At 49.3% G+C, this 22,825-nt stretch overlaps 1 protein-coding gene across 1 annotated transcript in view; it reads right to left on the bottom strand.

Annotated features, from left to right (window-relative positions):
* LOC139396617 (voltage-gated delayed rectifier potassium channel KCNH8-like) overlaps positions 1 to 22,825 on the bottom strand; it is a 34,791-nt gene that overhangs the window by 6,699 nt on the left and 5,267 nt on the right. The window contains exons 2-11 of the mRNA XM_071143574.1: positions 21,148 to 21,381; positions 20,730 to 20,876; positions 20,383 to 20,522; positions 15,897 to 16,158; positions 12,924 to 13,081; positions 10,576 to 10,783; positions 6,602 to 6,997; positions 3,327 to 3,526; positions 2,489 to 2,738; positions 1,130 to 1,344 (exon numbers count right to left, since the gene is read on the bottom strand). Coding sequence (XP_070999675.1) covers positions 1,130 to 1,344; positions 2,489 to 2,738; positions 3,327 to 3,526; positions 6,602 to 6,997; positions 10,576 to 10,783; positions 12,924 to 13,081; positions 15,897 to 16,158; positions 20,383 to 20,522; positions 20,730 to 20,876; positions 21,148 to 21,277 — 2,106 coding nt within the window. The 5' untranslated portion in view covers positions 21,278 to 21,381. The remainder of the gene's footprint in view (positions 1 to 1,129; positions 1,345 to 2,488; positions 2,739 to 3,326; positions 3,527 to 6,601; positions 6,998 to 10,575; positions 10,784 to 12,923; positions 13,082 to 15,896; positions 16,159 to 20,382; positions 20,523 to 20,729; positions 20,877 to 21,147; positions 21,382 to 22,825) is intronic.

Raw genomic sequence — 22,825 nt, 5'->3', positions numbered from 1 at the left:
CAGGAGATCTCCCCTCTACATCCTTCACTACTGATCTACTGCAGCCCTGACGTCATCAGGAGATCTCCCCTCTACATCCTTCACTACTGATCTACTACAGCCCTGAAGTTCAGGAGATCTCCCCTCTACATCCTTCACTACTGATCTACGGCAGCCCTGACGTCATCAGGAGATCTCCCCTCTACATCCTTCACTACTGATCTACTGCAGCCCTGACGTCATCAGGAGATCTCAACTCTACATCCTTCACTACTGATCTACTGCAGCCCTGACGTCATCAGAAGATCTCCCCTCTACATCTTTCACTACTGATCTACTGCAGCCCTGACGTCATCAGGAGATCTCCCCTCTACATCCTTCACTACTGATCTACTGTAGCTCTGACGTCATCAGGAGATCTCCCTTCTACATCCTTCACTACAGCCCTGAAGTCATCAGGAGATCTCCCCTCTACATCCTTCACTACTGATCTACTGCAGCCCTGACGTGATCAGGAGATCTCCCCTCTACATCCTTCACTACTGATCTACTACAGCCCTACTACAGCCCTGAAGTCAACAGGAGATCTCCCCCTACATCCTTCACTACAGATCTACTGCAGCCCTGAAGTCATCAGGAGATCTCCCCCCTACATCCTTCACTACTGATCTACTGCAGCCCTGAAGTCATCAGGAGATCTCCCCCTACATCCTTCACTACTGATCTACTGCAGCCCTGACGTCATCAGGAGATCTCCCCCCTACATCCTTCACTACTGATCTACTACAGCCCTGACGTCATCAGGAGATCTCCCCTCTACATCCTTCACTACTGATCTACCCATCTGTTTGTTGTGGATCTATATTAATCCGGGGGCTTTGTGCTGTAGGCAGAGGGGGACACAGGCCTTCAGGGACAACCACCTCCTCTCTCGCATGCTATTTTTAGATGCCGCGGCACACTGAGAAACTGTTGCTATTTCTAATCCAGACAGAGACCCAGTCCATCTGTGTTTGTGAGAGAGAGAGAGAGAGAGAGAGAGAGAGAGAGAGAGAGAGAGAGAGAGAGAGAGAGAGAGAGAGAGAGAGAGACAGAGACAGAGACAGAGAGTCCCAGTGAATGCGTTCTGTTCTGTGTGTCTACTAATCACCTCAGCCGTATGCCCCTCTCTCAGATTGTAAGTCAGATCATGTTGTATCTCAGTGATGAACTTCTGGGCGTACTCTGGGTAGAGCCAGAGCACCTCTCTGAGCCCCTTCAGACTGATGTACTGCAGGTCACAGTAGGTCAGGGCCTTCACATTGGCATTGGTCTTGATCACCTGCTCCTTGGTCAGGAAGTCAGAGCCGATCAGGTCCCCACGACCTGGGGATACATAGGAAACACAACCAGGGAGTCAGAGCCAATCAGGTCTCCACAGCCTGGGGATACATAGGAAACACACAGGGAGTCAGAGCCGATCAGGTCCCCACACCCTGGGGATACATAGGAAACACAACCAGGGAGTCAGAGCCAATCAGGTCTCCACAGCCTGGGGATACATAGGAAACACACACAGGAAGTCAGAGCCAATCAGGTCTCCACAACCTGGGGATACATAGGAAACACACACAGGAAGTCAGAGCCAATCAGGTCTCCACAACCTGGGGATACATAGGAAACACACACAGGAAGTCAGAGCCAATCAGGTCTCCACAACCTGGGGATACATAGGAAACACACACAGGGAGTCAGAGCCGATCAGGTCTCCACAACCTGGGGATACATAGGAAACACAACCAGGAAGTCAGAGCCAATCAGATCTCCACAACCTGGGGATACATAGGAAACACACACAGGACGTCAGAGCCGATCAGGTCTCCACAACCTGGGGATACATAGGAAACACACACAGGGAGTCAGAGCCAATCAGGTCTCCACAACCTGGGGATACATAGGAAACACACACAGGGAGTCAGAGCCGATCAGGTCACCATGAAGTGATGCAACACACAGACATAAAGACACCCACCCCACACAGATACATGCTAATTTTAGCTCCTTATGTAACGTGTGTACTTGTCTCAACCAATCATGTGTTGTGTACTGGCCTCCCCAAGGTAAACACATTCCTGTACTGAACCCTCCATATTAATAACCAACACATCATCTATAATACAGGCCTCCTTCATAATGAATCACAGAGAGACATGTTCCTGTGAAGACAGTGACGTCTACACACACACACACACACACACACACACACACACACACACACACACACACACACACACACACACACACACACACACACACACACACACACACACACACACACACACACACACACACACACACACACACACACACACAATGATAGCTAAATGGTAAAGACTGGCAGTGAAGGCTGCACAGATGTTTTAGAAGGTTTATAGTCCTATCACCACCTCCAACACCATGACAAAGTAGACATACACAGCTGCAACCCCCCCCCCCCCCCCCACACACACACACACTGCCAGTCCCCTACCCAGTATAGCCAGCACCGTGTTGTCCTTCAGCACCTCCATGGACCCAGAGCAGACAAAGTAGATGGCCTGCAGGGCGTCTCCCTGGCGGATGAGATACTCCCCCGGGGCGCAGAACGATGTCTTGATGATGAGGGACAGGGAGCGCAGACACCCCCTACTGGCCGACTCAAACAGAGACAGCTGCAGGAGATCCTTGTTCAGCTGCATGGCGATGTCTGCCCTCAACTCATCTGGGAAGTCTTTCAACAGCTACGGTAGAGGAGAGGAGAGGAGAGGAGAGGAGAGGAGAGGAGAGGAGAGGAGAGGAGAGGAGAGGAGAGGAGAGGAGAGGAGAGGAAAGAGGGGAGGAAAGGAGAGACAGTTAGAGAAAAGAGGGGAGGAGAGAGAGAGGAGAGGAGCGAGAGGAGAGGAGAGAGTGGAGGAGAGAAGAAAAGAGGAGAGAAGAGGAGAGGAGAGGAGAGAAAAGGGGAGGAGAGGAGAGGAGAGAAGAGAAGAGAAGAGAAGAGGAGAGGAGAGGAGAGGAGAGAAGAGGAAAGAAGAGGAGAGGAAATGAGAGATGAATAAAGAACACATTCCACATCTGTCTACTATTCTATCCATCAAAGTTTAACAAATGTAAACTTTTTCACTTCCTCATTCAATGTATTAACCTCATTGAGTAACCATTGGCTACGTCTACTTTAATAAGTAAGTTAGCATTGTGTGAGCCAGAACGGCCTATCGGAAATCTATTTTGGATACAAACTCTGTATGGCCGTAACCTAAAATGACAGAGACAGATTGTAACCTTTGACCTGTTCACAGCCTGAGGTCAGATCATAAAACCTGGTAGCTCACCTCGCTGACGTCAATGCCGTTGTTGACGGACCAGGTGGTCTGGAAGCACTCCATCATGCGTTGCTCCAGGGCCTTGGGCAGCCCGTGGACCCGGATAAAGTCCTTCAGGTCCTTGGTACGTGTGTGGTAGAGGGAGCGCCGAGAGTACATCCTCTGGATGATGGCTGTCACGTTACCGAATACCACAGCATGCATCAGGGCTGGGGGAGAGGTGGAAGGGTGGAGAAGGAGAGGTGGAGGGGTGGAGAGGGAGGGGGAGAGAGCGAGGGGGAGAGGTGGAGAAGGAGCGGGAGAGGGAGGGGTGGAGAAGGAGAGGTGGAGGGGTGGAGAGGGAGGGGTGGAGAGGGAGGGGTGGAGGGGTGGAGAGGGAGGGGTGGAGAGGGAGGGGTGGAGAAGGAGCAGGAGAGGGAGGGGTGGAGAGGTGGAGGGGTGGAGAGGGAGGGGGAGAGGGAGGGGTGGAGAGGTGGAGAAGGAGGGGGAGAGGGAGGGGTGGAGAAGGAGGGGGAGAGGTGGAAGGGTGGAGAAGGAGAGGTGGAGGGGTGGAGAGGGAGGGGGAGAGGTGGAAGGGTGGAGAAGGAGAGGTGGAGGGGTGGAGAGGGAGAGGGGTTGAGAGGGAGGGGTGGAGAAGAAGAGGTGGAGGGGTGGAGAGGGAGGGGGAGAGGGGTGTAGAGGAAAAGGGGTGGAGGGGTGGAGAGGGAGGGGTGGAGAGGAAGAGGGGTGGAATGGTGGAGAAGGGGGGGTGGAGAGGAAGAGGGGTGGTGAGGAAGAGGGGTGGAGGGAGAGGAAGAGGGGTGGAGAGGGAGGGGTGGAGAGGAAGAGGGGTGGAGGGGTTGGAGAGGGAGAGGGAGAAGGGTGGAGGGGTTGAGAGGGAGAGGGGTGAAGGGTTGGAGAGGGAGAGGGGTGGAGGGTTGGAGAGGAAGAGGGAGAGGGGTGGAGGGGTTGAGAGGGAGAGGGGTGGAGGGTTGGAGAGGGAGAGGGGTGGAGGGTTGGAGAGGGAGAGGGGTGGAGAGGTTGAGAGGGAGAGGGGTGGAGGGGTTGAGAGGGAGAGGGGTAGAGGGTTCGAGAGGGAGAGGTATAGGGGTGGAGGGGTTGAAAGGGAGAGGGAGAGGGGTGGAGGGTTGGAGAGGGAGAGGTATAGGGGTGGAGGGGTTGAAAGGGAGAGGGAGAGGGGTGGAGGGTTGGAGAGGGGTAGAGGGTTGGAGAGGGAGAGGTATAGGGGTGGAGGGGTTGAAAGGGAGAGGGAGAGGGGTGGAGGGTTGTAGAGGGAGAGGGTTGGAGAGGGAGAGGGGTTGAGAGGGAGAGAGAGAGGGAGAGGGGTGGAGAGGGAGAGGGAGAGGTGGAAGAGTGGTTGATTGTCTTCACTGGTTCAGCACAGTGCTAATTTGATGGAATTGTTGTTGATCAATTACTGGACAATTGATATTGGTGAACAGTTGGTGGATTCATTCATACAGCCATCCACCCTCCTGCCCTCCCTCTATCCATTCCTCAATCCCACCCTCCATCCCTCCTTCATCCCACCCACCCTCCCTCCCTCCCTCCTTTATCTTACCCTCCCTCCATCCATCCACCCTCCTGCCCTCCCTCTATCCATTCCTCAATCCCACCCTCCATCCCTCCTTCATCCCACCCACCCTCCCTCCCTCCCTCCTTTATCTTACCCTCCCTCCATCCATCCACCCTCCCTCCTTCATCCCACCCTCCATCCATCATCCCTCCCTTCCTCCCGCCGTCCATCCCACCCTCCCTCCCTCCCTCCCTCCCTGCCTCGATTCATCCCTCCCTCCCTCCCTCCCTCCTTCCTTCATCCCACCCTCCCTCCATCCATCCACCCTCGATCCCTCCCTCCCTCCCTCCCTCCCTCCATCCATCCATCCCACCCTCCATCCATCCATTCCCCTCCATCCCACCCTCCATCCATCCATCCATCCCACCCTCCCTCCCTCCCTCCCTCCCTCCCTCCCTCCCTCCCTCCCTCCCTCCCTCCCTCCCTCCATCCATCCATCCATTCTTGTTTTCTACAGTAATCTCTAAGGATGTGGTCTGAGTTGCAACCCTTTCCAGGGCTCAGACTGGCACAATCTTGGCATCAAAGTGCTTCCTAGCTGGCATCCTGCTCTGCCCAGCTGCCTCCGTTGCCATAGCGACATGTCACGGTGTGTCCCTGACACTAGACTGTTTTGGGAGGCAATCCTCAGTTAATCAAAGAGCAAGCCGAGCACGAGAGGCTTCTAACTCTCAACATATTTATTTTGCTGTCAGACCTCTTCCAATCTGTCGTCTGTGTGTGGACCACTGGCCTCCTACTAGCTACAGACCTGAAGTCAACATCACATCAACATCACATCAACATCAGTGTGTCTGACCTCATAACACTGAGTCAGTGTGTCTGACCTCCTAACACTGAGTCAGTGTGTCTGACCTCCTAACAGTGAGTCAGTGTCTCACCTCCTAACAGTGAGTCAGTGTCTCACCTCCTAACAGAGAGTCAGTGTGTCTGACCTCCTAACAGTGAGTCAGTGTCTCACCTCCTAACACTGAGTCAGTTTGTCTGACCTCCTAACAGTGAGACAGTGTGTCCCACCTCTTAACACTGAGTCAGTGTGTCTGATCTCCTAACACTGAGTCAGTGTGTCTGACCTCCTAACACTGAGTCAGTGTGTCTGACCTCCTAACACTGAGTCAGTGTGTCTGACCTCTTAACACTGAGTCAGTGAGTCTGACCTCTTAACACTGAGTCAGCGTGCCTCACCTCCTAACAGTGAGTCAGCGTGTCTCACCTCCTAACACAGAGTCAGCGTGTCTCACCTGACACTGAGTCAGTGTGTCTCATCTCCTAACACTGAGTCAGTGTGTCTGACCTCCTAACACTGAGTCAGTGTGTCTGACCTAACAGTGAGTCAGTGTGTCTGACCTCCTAACAGTGAGTCAGTGTGTCCCACCTCCTAACACTGAGTCAGTGTGTCTGACCTAATACTGAGTCAGTGTGTCTGACCTCCTAACACTGAGTCAGCGTGTCTCACCTCCTAACAGTGAGTCAGCGTGTCTCACCTCCTAACACCGAGTCAGCGTGTCTCACCTCCTAACTGTGAGTCAGTGTGTCTCACCTTCTAACAATGAGTCAGTGTGTCTCACCTCCTAATACTGAGTCAGCGTGGCTCACCTCCTAACACTGAGTCAGCGTGTCTCACCTCTTAACAGTGAGTCAGCGTGTCTCACCTCCTAACAGTGAGTCAGCGTGTCTCACCTCATAACAATGAGTCAGCGTGTCTCACCTCCTATGAGCATGGTGCAGATGGAGAAGATCTTCTCTGAGTCGGTGTTGGCTGAGACGTTTCCGAAGCCCACGCTGGTCAGACTGCTCAGAGCGAAGTACAGAGACGTCACGTAGGAGCTCCTCACTGACGGCCCGCCTCCTAGCGCCGCCCCCGAGACCCCTGAGCCATTCACCTGGCTCCGCCCCGCCTCGCTGACGTTCCACTGGCCGGAGCTGAAGGAGGAGGAGAAATCCTGTCCAATCGGCTCTGACCCTGATGTGTTCCAGTGATTGTAATTGGCTGCCAACCCATTCATTCTAGAAGTGTGCAGCGAATCAGTGACTCCGAGGAACGAGGTTAAAGGTGACAGGAAGTAAGGGGTGTCGAGACGTTTTGCCAGTTCATGAAGCCAGCCTGGGGAGATTAGAGAACAGTGTTAATATTTATATAACTTAGTAGAAATGTCACAGTAATGCAAATTCTCCTGCAGTTACTTAAAGACCTTTAAGTAGAATGCTGCATTAACATGTAAACCAGACACCACGGACCCAAAGGACACAGTGATTAGGTGTGTGTGTGTGTGTGTGTGTGTGTCTGTGTGTGTGTGTGTGTGTGTGTGTGAGGATGTGTGTGTGTGTGTGTGTGTGTGAGTATGTGTGTGTGTGTGTGTGTGTGTGAGTATGTGTGTGTGTGTGTGTGTGTGTGTGTGTGTGTGTGTGTGTGTGTGTGTGTGTGTGTGTGTGTGTGTGTGTGTGTGTGTGTGTGTGTGTGTGTGTTGTATGTGTGTGTGTGTGTGTGTGTGTGTGTGTGTGCGCGCATCCGTGCCTTGAGTGCAGTGGTCAGTTGATACTGACTTCTTATTCAGTGTTCATTTATCCTGTACATGCAGAGCCAGACAGCACTGTCTCTCTAGTCCCTGGCGTTGTATATGGTGCTGCAGTATGTTCTGTATGCAGACCCAGTCCATGGTACTGAAGTATGTTCTGTATGCAGACCCTGTCCATGGTGTTGAAGTATGTTCTGTATGCAGACCCTGTCCATGGTGTTGAAGTATGTTCTGTATGCAGACCCTGTCCATGGTGCTGCAGTATGTTCTGTATGCAGACCCTGTCCATGGTGTTGAAGTATGTTCTGTATGCAGACCCAGTCCATGGTGTTGAAGTATGTTCTGTATGCAGACCCTGTCCATGGTACTGAAGTATGTTCTGTATGCAGACCCAGTCCATGGTACTGCAGTATGTTCTGTATGCAGACCCTGTCCATGGTGTTGAAGTATGTTCTGTATGCAGACCCTGTCCATGGTGTTGAAGTATGTTCTGTATGACACTTGAATCTCACAGAGCTGTGATTATCATGTAGAGACAGAGAGAGAGAGAGAGAGAGAGAGAGAGAGACAGAGACAGACAGAGAGAGAGAGGCAGACAGAGAGAGACAGAGAGACAGAGAGAGAGAGAGAGAGACAGAGAGAGAGAGAGAGCCCTTCATCTTCTCTCTCATGTAATCTACCTTCCAATAAACCCCTCAGACACCCTGTCTGCATCCCAATTCTCTAGCCTTTTGACTAGTGTGCACTGTTCCTTGGTTTCAAATACTATTTGAAATCATTTAAAATACTTTGGCTGAGCTTGCCAGGTGCAACAGAACCAACAGAATAGTCACAAAAGTGCAAACTCCATTCATCCGACACTCCAGCCAGGCTAAAGCAAATGCTCAAAGTAAATGAACGATTTCAAATACTATTTGAACCCACGTCTGAAATCCTGGTGTCTGAGAGTCTGAGGTGATATTAAGGTACATGTAGCCTCAGGGTAATTGAGGAGAGTATTGCAGACACACACACACACACACAGAGAATACAGAGGTTGGCTAATAACTGACAGGCAGGGGACCAGCTAACTGACAGACAGAGGACCAGCTAACTGACAGACAGAGGACCAGCTAACTGACAGACAGAGGACCAGCTAACTGACAGACAGAGGACCAGCTAACTGACAGACAGAGAACCAGCTAACTGACAGACAGAGGACCAGCTAACTGAGAGACAGAGGACCAGCTAACTGACAGACAGAGAACCAGCTAACTGACAGACAGAGGACCAGCTAACTGAGAGACAGAGGACCAGTTTACTGACAGACAGAGGACCAGCTAACTGAGAGACAACTGAAACACAGAGGACCAGCTAACTGACACACAGAGGACCAGCTAACTGACACACAGAGAACCAGCTAACTGAGAGACAACTGACACACAGAGGACCAGCTAACTGACAGACAGAGGACCAGCTAACTGAGAGACAGAGGACCAGCTAACTGAGAGACAACTGACACACAGAGGACCAGCTAACTGACAGACAGAGGACCAGCTAACTGACAGACAGAGAACCAGCTAACTGAGAGACAACTGACACACAGAGGACCAGCTAACTGACAGACAGAGGACCAGCTAACTGAGAGACAGAGAACCAGCTAACTGAGAGACAACTGACACACAGAGGACCAGCTAACTGACAGACAGAGGACCAGCTAACTGAGAGACAGAGGACCAGCCAACTATGGAAGAGCACAAACTGATCATTGTTTGTTACAAGGTCATGTTGCTGGCTACGTGATGCTAATATATAACTGTAGAAAATAGAAAAGCGCTATCCAAAGTCTTGTGGTTGGATATTGTCATTCTGGAATCAGGGCTGGACAAACAGCTCAACACTGCTGGAGTTACCATCAAGGAGTAACTGTGTCTTTGCATGTGTGGATTTATGTGTGGATTTTGTGTCTTTGCAACTGTGTCTTTGCATGTGTGGATTTACCATGAAGGAGTCACTGTGTCTTTACATGTGTGGAGTTACCATGAAGGAGTAACTGTGTCTTTACATGTGTGGAGTTACCATCAAGGAGTAACTGTGTCTTTACATGTGAGGAGTTACCATCAAGGAGTCACTGTGTCTTTACATGTGAGGAGTTACCATCAAGGAGTCACTGTGTATTTACATGTGAGGAGTTACCATCAAGGAGTCACTGTGTCTTTACATGTGTGGAGTTACCATCAAGGAGTCACTGTGTCTTTACATGTGAGGAGTTACCATCAAGGAGTCACTGTGTCTTTACATGTGTGGAGTTACCATCAAGGAGTCACTGTGTCTTTACATGTGAGGAGTTACCATCAAGGAGTCACTGTGTCTTTACATGTGAGGAGTTACCATCAAGGAGTCACTGTGTCTTTACATGTGAGGAGTTACCATCAAGGAGTCACGGTGTCTTTACATGTGAGGAGTTACCATCAAAGAGTCGCTGTGTCTTTACATGTGTGGAGTTACCATCAAGGAGTCACTGTGTCTTTACATGTGAGGAGTTACCATCAAGGAGTCACGGTGTCTTTACATGTGAGGAGTTACCATCAAAGAGTAACTGTGTCTTTACATGTGTGGAGTTACCATCAAGGAGTCACTGTGTCTTTACATGTGAGGAGTTACCATCAAAGAGTCACTGTGTCTTTACATGTGTGGAGTTACCATCAAGGAGTCACTGTGTCTTTACATGTGTGGAGTTACCATCAAGGAGTCACTGTGTCTTTACATGTGTGGAGTTACCATCAAGGAGTCACTGTGTCTTTACATGTGAGGAGTTACCATCAAGGAGTCACTGTGTCTTTACATGTGTGGAGTTGCCATCAAGGAGTCACTGTGTCTTTACATGTGAGGAGTTGCCATCAAGGAGTCACTGTGTCTTTACATGTGTGGAGTTACCATCAAAGAGTCACTGTGCCTTTACATGTGAGGAGTTACCATCAAGGAGTCACTGTGTCTTTACATGTGTGGAGTTACCATCAAAGAGTCACTGTGTATTTACATGTGTGGGAAGTTGCTAACTATCCAATGTCCCAATAGCTCTTCATTATCATTGAACTAATAACTCAATAAAATACCATTTAGTGTGTGTGTGTGTGTGTGTGTGTGTGTGTGTGTGTGTGTTTATTTTGTTGCCAGGTTTACTCACCATTATCCCAGGAGCTCAGGCTGTTGCTCTCGATCTCCTTGCGTCCGATGAAGTACCAGACGCAGGCCATCCAGTGGGCCAGCAGGGCGAAAGTAGACATGAGCAGGGTGAGAACCACGGCGCTGTACTCAGAGTAACGCTCCAGCTTCTGGAGCAGCCTCAGGAGACGCAGTAACCGCACTGTCTTCAGCAGGTGGACCCCAAAGTACTGCACAGGGGAAGAGGAGGGGAGGGAGGGGACATGAAAGCAGAGGTCAATGGTCATTGGTATTGACAGAGTGCGTGTGTGTGATGTGTGTGTGTGTCGATAGGTGTGTGTGTGTGTGTTCTTGAAAGTTGGAAAGTTTGACAGTTGAGTGATGCCTTTGAGGTGTTGTTGTGAGAAATGTTCTTGGTTCGGGGATCGATGACACAGCAGGAGGCTGGTATTGATACATCACGGGACACCATTAACGCCTGGGGAGACTCGGTGTGACTGACGACTCAATACGTCTCACACAAACATGACCTATCCTCACACACAGACAGACACGCCCCAGTCCCTGGCTGGCTGCACCCCCATGTCTCTATGAAGCCCTTTGGCCAAAGAACAAAGTGATCAGTCACCATTCTGCGTGTGTGTTTCTATGTACAGTACCAGTCAAATGTTTGGACACACCCACTCATTCAAGTGTTTTTCTTTATTTTTACTAATCTCTTCTTTGTAGAATAATAGTGAAGACATCAAAACTATGAAATAACACATATGGAATTATGTAGTAACCAAAAAAGTGTAAAACAAATCCAGATATATTTTATATTTGAGATTCTTCAAATAGCCACCCTTTGCCTTGATGACAGCTTTGCACACTCTTGGCATTCTCTCAACCAGCTTCATGAGGTAGTCACCTGGAATGCATTTCATTTAACAGGTGTGTCTTGTTAAAAGTTAATTTCTTTCCATCTTACTGTGTTTAAGCCAATCAGTTTTTTTGTGACAAGGTAGGGGGGTATACAGAATATAGCCCTATTTAGTGACCAAGTCCATATTATGGCAAGAACAGCTCAAATAAGCAAAGAGAAACAACAGTCCATCATTACTTTAAGACATGAAGGTTAGTCAATACGGAAAATGTCAAGAACTTTGAAAGTTTCTTCAAGTGATGTTGCAAAAACCATTAAGCACTTTGATGAAACTGACTCTCATGAGGATCGCCACAGGAAAGGAAGACCCAGAGTTACCTCTGCTATGATGAAACTGGCTCTCATGAGGACCGCCACAGGAAAGGCAGACGCAGAGTTACCTCTGCTGCAGAGGGTAAGTTCATCAGAGTTAACTGGCTCTCATGAAGACCGCCACAGGAAAGGAAGACACAGAGTTACCTCTGCTGCAGAGGGTAAGTTTCATTAGAGTTCCCTCTGCTGCAGAGGGTAAGTTTCATTAGAGTTCCCTCTGCTGCAGAGGATAAGTTTCATTAGAGTTCCCTCTGCTGCAGAGGGTAAGTTTCATCAGCACCTCAGATTGCAGACCAAATAAATGCTTCACAGAGTTCAAGTAACAGACACATCTCAACATCAACTGTTGAGAGGAGACTGGTTGAATCAGGCCTTCATGGTCAAATTGCTGCAAAGAAACCACTGCTAAAGGACGCCAATAAGAAGAAGAGACTTGATTGGGCCAAACAACACAAGCAATGGACATTAGACCAATGGAAATCTGTCCTTTGGTCGCATGAGTCCAAATTTGAGAATTTTGGTTCAATCCGCCAAGTTCTTTTGAGATGCAGGGTAGGTGAACGGATGATCTCCGTATGTGTATTTCCCACTGTGAAGCATGGAGGAGGAGGTGGGAGGGTGCTTTGCTGGTGACACTGCCTGTGATTTATTTAGAATTCAAGGCACACTTAACCAGCATGGCTACCACAGCATTCTGCAGTGATACGCCAACCCATCTGGTTTGGGCTTAGTGGGACTATCATTTGTTTTTCAACAGGACAATGACCCAACACACCTCCAGGCTGTGTAAGGGCTATTTGACCAGAAGGAGAGTGATGGAGTGCTGCATCAGATGACCTGGCCTCCACAATCACCCGACCTCAACCCAATTGAGATGGTTTGGGATGAGTTGGACTGCAGAGTGAAGGAAAAGCCACCAACAAGTGCTCAGCAAATGACTGGTACTGTATGTGTGTGTGTGTGTGTGTGTGTGTGTGTGTGTGTGTGTGTGTGTGTGTGTGTGTGTGTGTGTGTGTGTGTGTGTGTGTGTGTGTGTGTGTGTGTGTGTGTGTAAAGTATGTATGCTTGTGTATGTGTGTGTCTTCTCATATGTCTGTGCATGCCTGCGTTGCGGGAACGTGCCGCACACCCACCACGCTGATATTGAAGGCGTAGAGCAGGTCAAAGGGCAGGGCGGCGATCAGGTCAACAAACAGCCAGGAGGTGGCGTAGTGTACAAAGATAGAGCGGGCTTCATAAACCACCTGACCCGTCGTACTCACATAGGTGGTGCGGAAGTTCAGTGCAATGTCTGTCAAAGAAAACACATGGTGAGATAGAATAGGACAAAGGGGACATTTGATTGGACCAGCCAACACGTAGAGCACCAATAAAAAACACAACAGAGGACACACAGACAGCAGTTAAAAAAGATCGCTCCTAGGTGGGATCATTCAACCATCATTTAATCATCATTCAACCCAGCAAGCAACATTTGGCATGGGACGTCATAATGACGTTGTTCCTGGTCATAAATCGGTTGTAGAGATGTCAGATTACAACCAGGTTAAGACATTTATTTTCATGTCAACATCAATATGTCTGGGAAAGACGTAGAATTTTGGCTGTTATCTTGTCAGATAAATGAGATTACGACCATTAGAAAACCAGTGGATGCTGCTGAGGGGAGGACGGCTCATAATAATGGCTGGAACGGAGCCAATGGAATGGAATGCTCATTGATCTCCTCAAACGATTGGCTGGATGTTAATTAGATGAGGAAGTGCCTTGGATGTTAATGGGATGTGGATTAATATTGGCTGTTATGATGATCGCGAAGTGAGTGATGCAATTGTTTATTAAATCAATGGGTGTGTGAGCGACTGAGGGGTTGAACCCATGTCTCCAGGGCCACAAGAGTGTGTTAGCCTGCCCAGAATGTTACCCCGGTTGTAATCTGAATGTTAAATCCTAGGCATTATCTCTGGGAGCTAACGGAAGTCTTCAGCTTAATCATCGCTCCGTTATAGGAGGGGTAACATTCTGGGGTGTGGGAGGGGTAACATTCTGGGGTGTGGGAGGGGTAACATTCTGGGGTGTGGGAGGGGTAACATTCTGGGGTGTGGGAGGAGTAACATTCTGGGGTGTGGGAGGGGTAACATTCTGGGATGTGGGAGGGGTAACATTCTGGGGTGTGGGAGGGGTAACATTCTGGGGTGTGGGAGGGGTAACATTCTGGGGTGTGGGAGGGGTAACATTCTGGGGTGTGGGAGGAGTAACATTCTGGGGTGTGGGAGGGGTAACATTCTGGGATGTGGGAGGGGTAACATTCTGGGGTGTGAAGGGGTAACATTCTGGGGTGTGGGAGGGGTAACATTCTGGGGTGTGAAGGGGTAAAATTCTGGGGTGTGGGAGGGGTAACATTCTGGGGTGTGGGAGGGGTAACATTCTGGGGTGTGGGAGGGGAAACATTCTGGGGTGTGAAGGGGTAAAATTCTGGGGTGTGGGAGGGGTAACATTCTGGTGTGTGGGAGGGTTAACATTCTGGGGTGTGGGAGGGGTAACATTCTGGGTTGTGGGTGGGATAACATTCTGTGGTGTGGGAGGGGTAACGTTCTGGGGTGGGAGGGATAACATTCTGGGGTGTGGGAGGAGTAACATTCTGGGGTGTGGGAGGGGTAACATTCTGGGATGTGGGAGGGGTAACATTCTGGGGTGTGGGAGGGGTAACATTCTGGGGTGTGGGAGGAGTAACATTCTGGGGTGTGGGAGGAGTAACATTCTGGGGTGTGGGAGGGGTAACATTTTGGGATGTGGGAGGGGTAACATTCTGGGGTGTGGGAGGGGTAACATTCTGGGGTGTGGGAGGGGTAACATTCTGGGGTGTGGGAGGGGTAACATTCTGGGGTGTGGGAGGAGTAACATTCTGGGGTGTGGGAGGGGTAACATTCTGGGATGTGGGAGGGGTAACATTCTGGGGTGTGGGAGGGGTAACATTCTGGGGTGTGGGAGGGGTAACATTCTGGGGTGTGAAGGGGTAACATTCTGGGGTGTGGGAGGGGTAACATTCTGGGGTGTGGGAGGGGTAACATTCTGGGGTGTGAAGGGGTAAAATTCTGGGGTGTGGGAGGGGTAACATTCTGGTGTGTGGGAGGGTTAACATTCTGGGGTGTGGGAGGGGTAACATTCTGGGTTGTGGGTGGGATAACATTCTGTGGTGTGGGAGGGGTAACATTCTGGGGTGGGAGTGGTAACATTCTGGGGTGTGGGTGTGGGAGGGGTAACATTCTGGGGTGTAGGAGGGGTAACATTCTGGGGTGTGGGTGAGGGTGGGGTAACATACTGGGGTAGGGTGAGGGTGGGGTAACATACTGGGGGGGGGTAACATACTGGGGGGTGAGGGTGGGGTAACGTTCTGGGGTGGGGGTGAGGGTGGGGTAACATTCTGGGGGGTGGGGTAACATACTGGGGGGGTGAGGGTGGGGTAACATTCTGGGTAGGGTGAGGGTGGGGTAACATTCTGGGGTAGGGTGAGGGTGGGGTAACGTTCTGGGGTAGGGGTGAGGGTGGGGTAACATACTGGGGGGGGTAAAATACTGGGTAGTGTGAGGGTGGGGTAACATAATGGGGTAGGGTGAGGGTGGGGTAACATACTGGGGTAGGGTGAGGGTGGGGTAACATACTGGGGGGGGTGTGGGTGGGGTAACATACTGGGGGGAGGGTGGGGTAACATACTGGGGGGGTGAGGGTGGGGTAACGTTCTGGGGTAGGGGTGAGGGTGGGGTAACATACTGGGGGGGTGAGGGTGGGGTAACGTTCTGGGGTGGGGGTGGGGTAACATACTGGGGTAGGGTGAGGGTGGGGTAACGTTCTGGGGTGAGGGTGGAGTAACATACTGGGGGGGTGGGGTAACATACTGGGGTAGGGTGAGCGTGGGGTAACATTCTGGGGTAGGGTGAGCGTGGGGTAACATTCTGGGGTAGGGTGAGGGTGGGGTAACGTTCTTGGGTGGGGGTGAGGGAGGGTAACGTTCTGGGGTGGGGGTGAGGGAGGGTAACGTTCTGGGGTGGGGGTGAGGGAGGGTAACGTTCTGGGGTGGGGGTGAGGGAGGGTTTTTTCACTCTTACCAATGATGAACAGAATCTCCACCAAGATGTCGCTGTAACTGGGGGGGTTGCGAGCCCCAGAGCCGCCCCCCTCGTCCCGCCCCTCCACCACGGTGAAGCAAACGTTATAGGGCACGGTGATGGCCACATAGAAAGTGGCCAGGAGGATCAGCCAATCCCAGCCCGCCTTGAAGGTCCCATAGTGTAGCAGGATGAAGCGAGACTTTGGGGTTGCAGCCACCTTGTACTCAGGGATGGGGTTGGTGGTCGCCCCAAACATACTCTGGAGAGAAAAATGACACATCATAACAACACGAACACCAAGACATTATAATAGAGGTAAATAAAAATGATACACTGAATGAATAAAGTCCATGTGGGATCTTGAGACAGATACAGAAATAACCGGTATAGGATGGAAGGATCTGGAGAAGACAGCCCAGAACAAAAAGAAACCGGTATAGGATGGAAGGATCTGGAGAAGACGGCCAAGAACAAAAAGAAACCGGTATAGGATGGAAGGATCTGGAGAAGACGGCCCAGAACAAAAAGAAACCGGTATAGGACGGAAGGATCTGGAGAAGACGGCCAAGAACAGAAAGAACCGGTATAGGATGGAAGGATCTGGAGAAGACGGCCAAGAACAGAAAGAACCGGTATAGGGCGGAAGGATCTGGAGAAGACGGCCAAGAACAGAAAGAACCGGTATAGGACGGAAGGATCTGGAGAAGACGGCCCAGAACAGAGTGAGATGGACAGAAGCCCTGATGACCTCTGCTCCCAACGGAGGGATGGGCCTATGTAATTAAGTAAGTCCATGACTGAAGGGTTTATCCTTACGAACAAGACTGATCCCAGAGCCAGTCACCCAACGGCCAGATATTGACCATAGGAGTTAGATATACAGCACAAACAGATCTTGAACCACGGCTACTAACAAAAGGGTTATTATGATCCCATTCAACCTCTCTTTCGTATCGTCTGAGATCCCCAAAGACTGGAAAGCTGCGACGCGGTCATCCCCCTCTTCAAAGGGGGTGACACTCTAGACCCAAACTGTTACAGACCTATATCTATCCCAGAATGTTACTGGAAAGCTGCCGCGGTCATCCACCTCTTCAAAGGGGGTGACACTCTAGACCCAAACTGCTACAGACCTATATCTATCCTACCCTATCTATCTTTCTAAGGTCTTCAAAAGCCAAATTAACAAACAGATTACAGACCATTTAGAATCCCACCGACCTTCTCCGCTATGCAATCTGGTTTCAGAGCTGGTCATGGGTGCACATCAGCCACGCTCAAGGTCCTAAACGACATCATAACCGCCATTGATAAGAGACCTTACTGTGCAGCCGTATTCATCGACCTGGCCAAGGCTTTCGACTCTGTCAATCACCACATTCTTACTGGCAGACTCGACAGCCTTGGTTTCTCAAATGATTGCCTCGCCTGGTTTACCAACTACTTCTCTGATAGAGTTCAGTGTGTCAAATCGGAGGGCCTGATGTCCGGACCTCTGGCAGTCTCTATCGGGGTACCACAGGGTTCAAATTCTCGGGCCGACTCTCTTCTCTGTATACATCAATGATGTCGCTCTTGCTGCTGGTGATTCTCTGATCCACCTCTACGCAGACGACACCATTCTGTATACTTCTGGCCCCTCTTTGGACACTGTGTTAACTAACTTCCAGACAAGCTTCAATGGCATACAACTCTCCTTCCGTGGCCTCCAACTTCTCTTAAATGCAAGTAAAACTAAATGCATGCTATTCAATCGATCACTGCCCGCACCTGCCCGCCCGTCCAGCATTAAAGTAAATTGTGCTGATTTACTGGCACATTGAACCATATGGGGCACCGTAGTTTAAGAACTCTGTGGGTAGTGCTAAAAACAATGACGTCATTGTCTGAATTCCTACATCTTTATGCACCTTCGCCATTGAAATGTTGAGGAAGTGATTACCCACTTGGTGGGTAATGTGGTGGTTTGATGTTTATAGGTTCTTATATGGGCTGTATTGGAGAATATAAGAGTGTTGATAGGGTGAGATATGGGCTGTATTGGAGAATATAAGAGTGTTGATAGGGTGAGATATGGGCTGTATTGGAGAATATAAGAGTGTTGATAGGGTGAGATATGGGCTGTATTGGAGAATATAAGAGTGTTGATAGGGTGAGATATGGGCTGTATTGGAGAATATAAGAGTGTTGATAGGGTGAGATATGGGCTGTATTGGAGAATATAAGAGTGTTGATAGGGTGAGATATGGGCTGTATTGGAGAATATAAGAGTGTTGATAGGGTGAGATATGGGCTGTATTGGAGAATATAAGAGTGTTGATAGGATGAGATATGGGCTGTATTGGAGAATATAAGAGTGTTGATAGGGTGAGATATGGGCTGTATTGGAGAATATAAGAGTGTTGATAGGGTGAGATATGGGCTGTATTGGAGAATATAAGAGTGTTGATAGGGTGAGATATGGGCTGTATTGGAGAATATAAGAGTGTTGATAGGGTGAGATATGGGCTGTATTGGAGAATATAAGAGTGTTGATAGGGTGAGATATGGGCTGTATTGGAGAATATAAGAGTGTTGATAGGGTGAGATATGGGCTGTATTGGAGAATATAAGAGTGTTGATAGGGTGAGATATGGGCTGTATTGGAGAATATAAGAGTGTTGATAGGGTGAGATATGGGCTGTATTGGAGAATATAAGAGTGTTGATAGGGTGAGATATGGGCTGTATTGGAGAATATAAGAGTGTTGATAGGGTGAGATATGGGCTGTATTGGAGAATATAAGAGTGTTGATAGGGTGAGATATGGGCTGTATTGGAGAATATAAGAGTGTTGATAGGGTGAGATATGGGCTGTATTGGAGAATATAAGAGTGTTGATAGGGTGAGATATGGGCTGTATTGGAGAATATAAGAGTGTTGATAGGGTGAGATATGGGCTGTATTGGAGAATATAAGAGTGTTGATAGGGTGAGATATGGGCTGTATTGGAGAATATAAGAGTGTTGATAGGGTGAGATATGGGCTGTATTGGAGAATATAAGAGTGTTGATAGGATGAGATATGGGCTGTATTGGAGACTATAAGAGTGTTGATAGGATGAGATATGGGCTGTATTGGACAAAATAAGAGTGTTGATAGGGTGAGATATGGGCTGTATTGGACAATATAAGAGTGTTGATAGGATGAGATATGGGCTGTATTGGACAATATAAGAGTGTTGATAGGTTGAGATATGGGCTGTATTGGACAAAATAAGAGTGTTGATAGGGTGAGATATGGGCTGTATTGGACAATATAAGAGTGTTGATAGGATGAGATATGGGCTGTATTGGACAATATAAGAGTGATGATAGGATGAGATATGGGCTGTATTGGACAATATAAGAGTGTTGATAGTGTGAGATATGGGCTGTATTGGACAATATAAGAGTGATGATAGGATGAGATATGGGCTGTATTGGAGAATATAAGAGTGATGATAGGATGAGATATGGGCTGTATTGGACAAAATAGGAGTGTTGATAGGGTGAGATATGGGCTGTATTGGACAATATAAGAGTGTTGATAGGATGAGATATGGGCTGTATTGGTCAATATAAGAGTGATGATAGGATGAGATATGGGCTGTATTGGAGAATATAAGAGTGATGATAGGATGAGATATGGGCTGTATTGGACAATATAAGAGTGATGATAGGTTGAGATATGGGCTGTATTGGACAATATAAGAGTGTTGATAGGTTGAGATATGGGCTGTATTGGTCAATATAAGAGTGATGATAGGATGAGATATGGGCTGTATTGGACAATATAAGAGTGATGATAGGATGAGATATGGGCTGTATTGGACAATATAAGAGTGTTGATAGGTTGAGATATGGGCTGTATTGGTCAATATAAGAGTGATGATAGGATGAGATATGGGCTGTATTGGACAATATAAGAGTGATGATAGGATGAGATATGGGCTGTATTGGACAATATAAGAGTGATGATAGAATGAGATATGGGCTGTATTGGACAATATAAGAGTGATGATAGGTTGAGATATGGTCTGTATTGGACAATATAAGAGTGTTGATAGGTTGAGATATGGGCTGTATTGGACAATATAAGAGTGATGATAGGTTGAGATATGGGCTGTATTGGAGAATATAAGAGTGATGATAGGTTGAGATATGGGCTGTATTGGTCAATATAAGAGTGATGATAGGGTGAGATATGAGCTGTATTGGACAATATAAGAGTGATGATAGGATGAGATATGGGCTGTATTGGACAATATAAGAGTGATGATAGGATGACGTGAGATGTATTGGACAAACATGTTGCTAACTGGGTGATATGGGGACGTGTCTTGCGACGCAGAGCTCTAACAGACCCCCCATAATGCATCGCTCTTTACAGCTCTATATAATTCCAGTAGCTAACTGCATAGATGTTTTCTGTAACTGTCCCTCCATGTGTTACAGTGTACTCACGTTGTTGATCTTGAGCTTGCTCTTGTCCTGTTTCTGCAAGTGGCCAGACAACTGGTAGAGTACGGCCCGACTACGCCGGCGGTTGTGGTCAAAGCCTGGGGGGCGGGTGATCTGGTGCACCTCCAGACCTGTCTCCTCGTCTGGGGACCGGCAGGCCGAGGGGTGGGGGTGGAGGGAGAGACAAGGCCGAGGGGTGGGGGTGGAGGGAGACAAGATCCTTTTGATGTACTGTAATTAGCTTATTCATTGTTCATCAGGTAACTGTCAATCCCTCTCCCTCCAACCCCTCTCTCCCATTTTCCCTTCATCTGAGCCTCCCTCCCTCACCCCCTCCCTCCCTCCCTCACCAGTGTCTGAGTCTTGTCCATGGTCCCCCTGGTCCTGCTGGTCCTTCCTGGTCTCTGTGATGTCCTTGTGGGAGACCAGGAACAGCACCACCTCTCCCTTCTCATTCTTGATGGGCACTATGTCCAGCAGACACCAGAACTGCTCTCCTGAGATACAGACAGACACACAGACAACCAGGTCAGAGAGGAGTAAAACATATAGGCTCTGTCTCAACGGCCTTGATCATCTGTCCTCTCCTTCATCTGCAATTATCTGAAACAACTGAGCAAGTGAAAACTAGACTAATGACTATGATGAAGGGGAAGAGATGCATTTGAGAAAGAGCCATAGAAACCCCTTGAGGGACCTGTGGAGAAAGTCTTACCAGACCACTGACTAATCTCTGTCAACTAGAACCAAGATGGTTCCCTTCCTTACCCCCCTTCTTGTACAGGATGCACTCAGTCTTAAATTCCTGCCGCTCGTCTAGGGCCTTTTGGATCTGAGTGGTTAGGCTCTCGCTGGTGTCCGAGCCGTACAGGAAGTGACACCTGCAGCTCTTTTGCATCAGCTCACCGCGGGCAAAGCCGGTCAGCTCGCAGAAGCCGTCCGAGCAGTAGACGATGGGGTAGAGCGACTGCACCTGGGCGTTACCCAGGACAAAGTTACTGTCTGAGAGAGAGAGAGAGAGAGAGAGAGAGAGAGAGAGAGAGAGAGAGATAGCGAGAGAGAGAGAGATAGAGAGAGTGAGAGAGAGAGAGAGAGAGTGAGAGAGAGAGGGGGGGAGAGAGAGAGAGAGAGAGAGAGAGAGGGGGGGGGGAGAGAGAGAGAGAGAGAGAGAGAGAGAGAGAGAGAGAGAGAGGGCGGGAGAGAGAGAGAGAGAGAGAGAGAGAGGGGGAGAGAGAGAGAGAGAGAGAGAGAGAGAGAGAGAGAGGGGGAGAGAGAGAGAGAGAGAGAGAGAGAGAGAGGGAGAGAGAGAGAGAGAGAGAGAGAGAGAGAGAGAGAGAGAGAGAGAGAGAGAGAGAGAGAGAGAGAGAGAGAGAGAGAGAGAGAGAGAGAGAGAGAGAGAGAGAGAGAGAGAGAGAGAGAGAGAGAGAGAGAGAGAGAGAGAGAGAGGGGGAGAGAGAGAGGGGGAGAGAGAGAGAGAGAGAGAGAGAGAGGGGGGGAGAGAGAGAGAGAGAGAGAGAGAGAGAGAGAGGGGGGGAGAGAGAGAGAGGGGGAGAGAGAGAGAGAGAGAGAGAGAGAGAGGGGGAGAGAGAGAGAGAGAGAGAGAGAGAGGGGGGGAGAGAGAGAGAGAGAGAGAGAGAGAGAGGGGGAGAGAGAGAGAGAGAGAGAGAGAGAGAGAGAGAGAGAGAGAGAGAGCGAAAGAAAGACAGACGGGATGAGTTTCAAATGCTATTTGGGATAAAGAACATCAAAGAGACCTCCTTTGAACTTTGTATAAAAGTTTAATCATATTTTTCTCTGGATTACTTGCAAGACTTTGTGAGTCTTTGTGATGGTAAGGGCGATGAGGCTGTGTTTTTGCTCCAAGCCGGGTCTCTGGCTGAGTATGGGAACGAAAGAGAAAACCTAACAAATCACATAGCTTGGCTTAAATTAAGGGCATCAGGGGCCAAAGGCAACAAACAGAACTGTGTTAATTCATGCATGAATGAAGTCAAGACATCAATTACATATAAATGCAGTTCCTGTTTGAGTCAAGGGTGGTAGGGGGGTTTGAGTGGTGCTGCCTGGCGCTTGACGGAGATACGCCCTCTTGAATATTTCTTTGGGTAATTTAGTTGTTTGATTAGTAGGCTTTAGGGGCTCTACAGGAGAACAATTCACTCTGCAGGAGATGTTGAGTCCTTTACAGAAATAGGATCTGTAGGACTGGGGCACTCACTGTGAAGAATGTGTATAATATAGAGAGGGAGGGAGGGAGGGAGGGAGGGAGGGAGGGAGGGAGGGAGGGAGGGAGGGAGGGAGGGAGGGAGGGAGGGAGGGAGGGAGGGAGGGGAAAGAGAGAGGGACAGAAAGAAATGGCCAAAAATGTAATGCTTTTAATCTCTGATGGGGATAAAAACAATGACTACCCCACCTCAGCTACAATGAAAAGAGGTGATCCTAGTAA

The sequence above is a fragment of the Oncorhynchus clarkii genome, unplaced genomic scaffold (assembly GCF_045791955.1).
Source record: "Oncorhynchus clarkii lewisi isolate Uvic-CL-2024 unplaced genomic scaffold, UVic_Ocla_1.0 unplaced_contig_13407_pilon_pilon, whole genome shotgun sequence".
NCBI lineage: Eukaryota > Metazoa > Chordata > Actinopteri > Salmoniformes > Salmonidae > Oncorhynchus > Oncorhynchus clarkii.
This window is presented reverse-complemented; position numbering and strand designations above follow the sequence as displayed.